Source organism: Amphiura filiformis, unplaced genomic scaffold, assembly GCF_039555335.1.
Source record: "Amphiura filiformis unplaced genomic scaffold, Afil_fr2py scaffold_300, whole genome shotgun sequence".
NCBI classification, from domain to species: domain Eukaryota; kingdom Metazoa; phylum Echinodermata; class Ophiuroidea; order Amphilepidida; family Amphiuridae; genus Amphiura; species Amphiura filiformis.
Window position 1 is genome coordinate 1 of NW_027305764.1, and position 6134 is coordinate 6134.

The 6134-nt window shown below is 38.5% G+C and overlaps 1 protein-coding gene across 1 annotated transcript; it reads left to right on the forward strand.

Moving 5' to 3' along the window:
* The first annotated feature begins 47 nt into the window (after window positions 1-47).
* LOC140145467 (integrase/recombinase xerD homolog) lies at window positions 48-2257 on the forward strand. Its single transcript, XM_072167178.1, is given in 3 exon segments — window positions 48-328; window positions 1197-2062; window positions 2065-2257. Coding segments are annotated over 3 exon segments (1248 nt in total). The 3' UTR covers window positions 2166-2257.
* The last annotated feature ends 3877 nt before the right edge of the window (window positions 2258-6134 follow it).

Here is a 6134-nt window from a genome sequence, read left to right on the forward strand (position 1 = left end):
GCGATTATTGTTTGAATACTCTATGCCACAGGTGGTTGCGTACACAGATGCAAGTAAGACAGGTGCTGGTGCTTGGACAGAAGATCAGTTGGTATTTCATAGAAACTGGACAGTGGAACAGAGCGGGAAAAGTTCCACTTGGAGAGATCAAGTCTTTATACTTAGCTGTGCAAGCATTTGCCCCTAAGTTGATCGGTAAGAAAGTGAAAATATTCACAGACAACAAAGGAGTTGTGTCGATTGTAAGTAAAGGCAGTATGATTGCAGAGTTGCAAACTATAAGTTTGGAAATATATCATTTTGCAAAGAGAGAGGAATCTCACTTGAAGTACAGTGGGTTCCGAGAGCCGAGAAGGTCCAGGCTGATGCTATAAGTCGGGAAGTGGACACAGACGATTGGGGCGTGTCAAAAGAGTTTTTAGTTTCATTGACGGAATATGGGGACCTCATTCGGTTGACCGTTTTGCCACCGATTATAATGCCAAGTTGCCAAAGTTCAATTCGAAAGTCTGGTGTCCAGGTACATCGGGGGTTGACGCCTTTGTATTTAATTGGAGTGCTGAAAACAACTGGTTGGTACCTCCAATTTCCCTAATTGGGGAAGTATTGAGGCATGTGCAAGTTTGTTCTGCCACAGGAACTTTAGTAATTCCAGAATGGCCTTCAGCGGCGTTTTGGCCATTACTATTTTCACAATACAGTGACTTCCGGGCCTTAGTGAAGAATGTCATCAGAATTCAAGATCCAGCACACATTTTTATGCGAGGAAGAAATCAAAACTCTATTTTTTGTTCTCTATAATTTAAAAATGCAGTTTTATGTGTCAGATTGGCTGCTTTTGATTAGATTGATATTGAGGTCAATGCTATTGAGCATGCTCGGTAATTAGAGATTCAGACTGCTTTATAGTCTGGTATACGAGTGGACATTTTGCCGGATGGCATAAGAGATTTTTGCCGCATGGCATAAGAGATTTTTGCCGCATGGCATAAGAGATTTTTGCCGCATGGCATAGAGATATAATCTCAGTAGCTGCATAGCAATAATAACTGGAAATGGAAGAATATGGTTATGAGTAACCGGGTGGTTTTTGAAGTCATTTTAGTAGATTATGAAGATTTTAATAAGGATTTACTTGGCAGTTGATGGACTGCGTGTGATGTACAGACATGAGTCTTGTTTATTATATTTTACAGATCGGCTGACGCATATCCTTCTATTTTGGAGAAAGTTCTAGATTCATCGAGAGCTAAGAATACGGCGTACAAGTATAATAAAGGGTTTGAAGCATTTCAGAACTGGTGTAATGAAAACGAGGTAAACTATGCCATATCAGCGTCTAGTGAAGACATTAGCAGATATTTGATTCATCTTTATCAGAGTAAAGCACCATATTCGAGAATGGAAACTGCCTTTTATTCAATAAAATGGCGGTATGACTGCGATCCTAAAGTAGGTTTGAATCCATGTGATTCAAAATTTCTTCGTAATGTATTACTGGGTCTCAAGAAGTTACTGGCCAAACCTATTGTTAAAAGGGAACCCGTCACTCCAGAAATTATGAAAGCAATAATGTGCAGATATGGCAATTCTGACTCTCTAATTGATATCAGATTATGTTCAATGATTCTATTGTCTTATGCTGGTTTCCTCCGATATCAAGAGTTGGTGGATATTCGTAGGTGCGATGTTTTCCTATACGTTTCTCACGTGAACATATTCATATGCAAAAGTAAGACTGATATTTTTAGGCAGGGAGCCTGGGTCCTGATTGCTGCAACAAATACTTCTACCTGCCCTGTTGCGGCGCTTAAGCGTTACCTGGCAGCAGCCAAATTGTATGATGATACAGATGAAGATTTTTTGTTTCGTAGAGCGAATTTCATCAAAACATCTAACATACATAAATTAAGAAAAGCACAACCTCTTTCTTATTCGAGATGTTTAGAACTTTTCAGAGAGGCACTTTACGCAGTCGGATTAGAACCAAAGAAATTTGGAATGCACAGTCTTAGAAGCGGAGGTGCTTCAGCGGCGGCCAACTTTGGAGTCCAAGATAGACTGTAAAAAAACATGGTCGTTGGCGTTCTGAAAATGCCAAAGACGGATATATCAATGACAGTTTTAAAGACAGATTATCCGTATCGCTGAATCTAGGTATATAGATAAGTGCATGGTCCTAGTAAATTGTGGACAATATCCAATGCCAACAATTGAGTATTATAAAAGTGAGACATACAGCTATTATGATGTCAACAATGAAAGATTTTTGTACAAGCATATCTTGTGAAGTTTCGGTGGTTTATTGCACAAAATGTTTAATGGTTAATTATATGAGTAAGATTACTAATAATATAAAAGGAGCTTCTTCATTGATAATAATTGGAAGATACATAAATAAATTACCTTTCAAGATAATGTTGTCGTTTCAGTTGCTGCCCGTTCTTTTTGCTTGATATGGGGAGGCGTGTCCTGCGAGCGATGCTAGGTGTCTCCCCAGTATTATCATTGGTTAAGTATGTATTAGGTCTAATCATACAAAGAGGGTATAGGGCGGGATTGAAAATACTTTATTCACGTTTGAAGAATGAATTAGGGAATAAAAAGAAAATAACATAAATTTCTTTTAAATTGTTTGTGTCGACCGTGAGATCGTCAACCTCGTCTCCGTGTGTCCAATGGGTCACTGATTTTAAATGCATTTGTTTGACATGTTTATTCTACTATGAGGTTAGGACATCTATATATTAGGTCGCTATACACTATTATTTCCATTATTAGAGATCCTATCAAATACACGCACCAGAACGGTATAACATTATTGAAATGGCCCCGTGTAGATAGATTCCGGTATTTTCTGAATGACAATTCAATCACCTGTTTCAGTGCACAAATATTTTTGGGAAACATTTTAGCAAAATCACTTAATAATATTATGTTACAATGCTTTACATCGGGTTTCAACAATGTTTTCTCACTGGAATTAAAACGTTTTATGTGCTTGATATAACCGGACATTTAACATGTTTCATATTTTTCTTCATTATATAACTATTTCCAAGTACATTTATTGTGATTAACTTTTATGTAATCAGACATTTAACATATTTAAGGTTTTGTATGTACATGTAGATATGTAATGTATTAAGTTATGTTATAATTGACATGAAATCTTGCTATTGTTAAATAGGGAGGGGCCTACTGTATATGACTTATTTTGTACATTTATTTTCTAACAAATGTCATATATTCGTGTCACTATTTTTTAATTTCTTCATGATATAACTGTTTCAAAGGCCACGTACTTTCGCATTTATTATCACATTTCTAAAATCTAAACGTAAACAATTTACAAAGCAAAGTACCCTATTGCATTATTTGTAATGACATAACAATAATGCAGAAACAGTTTTAGCGTCTTTTCCTTTGTCATTTATGTCAATGACATTTATACGCACATATGGTTAATTTACATCCAATACCAGTGAGGCAAAACAGCGTGAGCAAGGGGGTACTTTGCGTTGTTCCTGATATGGAATTTGACGATTAAAGCTAAAGAGCTTCCAGCGAACTGACATCATCTCCGTCTCTCTGTTGTCTATGACCCCTCCTTTGATATATATGATCTGATGACTGGTGGTGCAAAATATTGGTGTATCCGCTGTAAAATGAATATCACTTGAAAAATGGGTCTTGGGAGCTGGTAGGTGCACGCTGTCCCCTTCTAATAGCAACAGAAACTCACTCCAGCCAATGATCTGAAAAAAAATAAAATAAAATGGTTAAAACATGAAATACGTTCAGTGGCCATGTTGTATAAACTTCAGATAAATACTTTTGGTACAATTTACCTGTGATGTCCATCTAAAATCATTCAACATGATGATCTCGGCTTTCTCCACACCAACCCAGGCAAAGGTTGTCGAAGCCGGGTTTGTAAATGCCCTATAGATTGATGTCAAAGGGCTAAGTATGAAGGACTTGCCACAGTTGGCGGGACCGATGAGTAAAATATTTTATATTTCCCTCTCCCGGTATGTAACAGTTCTCGAACTGCCTTGGAGAAATTGGCTCTCCCAATGTCGTTGCGTTGCAGAAGATCTTGGGCTTGAAGTAGCCATCTTCCGTTGCACCCTCAACACACTCTCCCTCCAGACAACGTTCAAGGACGGTGATTCGTTTCATTTTAGCCCTTTCAAGATCCTCAGGGGCGTTTTCCATTTCCCAGGTAGTTGTCAAAATCTCCTCCACTACTTTGGCACTCTTGTTTATAAGAAATTCAGCCACGTCACTTTTCCCTTCTCGTCTTTGGAGCTCTGCAAAACTGAGCAGCTCAGCTCTGTTTCTTAATCTTTTCTCGCGGATTATTTCAGAAACTTCAAAGTTACTCAACCGTGTACGCTGTCTTTTGGAGGGGTTCCTGAGTGACATGCTGATCTTCCTCCATTACTGCCTGACTAGCGCGTGCCTGGCTAGCAGCTAATGTGCGCGGGGGTTACTGAGATCGGGGTGATTCTCAGATTCCATGGGTGAAGGATCTTCTTTGACTACATACAGCCATGCCGTGTAGTAGTTCACGTGGCGATTTGAGAAGTTTACATTGATGCCAAAGGTATTAAAAATGTAGTCACGGATTGGTAACCACCGAATGCATCGCGAAACCTTGATTGCCATATGATAGTGGTGTCCGACGTTTGCATGGGCCTCCAGACTACATATCCACTGAATAATTTCAATATTGGAGCTTGAAAAGGCTTCTACAACAGCATCTGCGAAATCTTGTCTTCCTGGAAACAAATCAAGATTTGCCTGACTATAAGTGATTAAATATACCATTCTATGCGAATTACGAGGCAAACTATCCGCCATCTTGGACAAGAAATGTTAACACTATATCATGCAGTATCTTAAGACGGATTCAGACTCCATATCGCAAAATCGCGCGATGCTGCGATGTTTCATTACAACACAGCAGCACGCGATGACATTTACATATAATGAAACGATATAAGCTCCTCAAAATCGAGCTCAGATTTTATCGCGGCCGCGACGTGGAGTCTGAATCGGACTTTATAAGACCATTAAAAACAAAGGCGAAAAACTGATGATCATGCTTGTAGAATAAAGACAATGTGTTTTTATAGCTCCAATGCATTTCTTTTCTGATATAATTTACAAACTTTTGTTCTCTATTCGCCAGGCAACGAAGTGATACATATAAGCCTATTATCACTATAGCAACTAAGTCACGCTTCTGAGTCCTGACCACGATTGAAATGATCGCCTCACTGTCGAAACAAATGACCAGCACCCCCCAACACACACACACACGCACCACGTCACGGGAAATATGCATTTAACAATTTTAAATATACATTAATACATTAGAAATGCACAAGTACTCATCGAATTCTTCGTGGTTCAGTGGTAAAGTCGCCGTCTCCTAATCTATGCATCAGTGGAATCACGGGTTCGATTCCCGCTGATGACTTTATTATATTTATCATTTTCCTCTTCTGATCCTTGCTATTTTTATTACGGCTAATACTTAAACTTCACGCTATTTCGTCATCATTAAAATATTTTAAAATATTTCGTGTGCTATCTTCAGTAGACAGCATGTAATGACGATTTTTCCACGTATTTTGCATTATTTTGGCATCATTATAATTATTAGGGCACATAGATAAAGCCATGTAAAAATTACATTGAAACAGTTATATTCAGTATAGAGTACATAAACAGGCTAAGAGTTTGTGAAAATTACACGTGAATCCGACATTCCGTTCTCAAGATATGAACGAAAACGTAATTTCAGATGGTTTTTTTTACGTGTCATAGAGACAACCTTGGCGAATAATGTTGCCACACCTGAGCGTTAATTGGTCAACATCCTTCCCCGCTCCCCTATTGCAATGTTGATTTGAACAAAATCGTCATCATGTCTACATTTCAGTCTCCCAACATTGAAAGATGGGGGTGGGGAAGGAGAGAGTCTAAATTGAGTGTGCATGCATTTTTGCAACTATTATACAAAGATAATGCGGTACTGTGACATATTTACCTCTGGCGATTGCTTTATTTTAACACCAGCACGGGCTGGTGTGGCAACGAAATTCCGCCAAGGTTGTCTC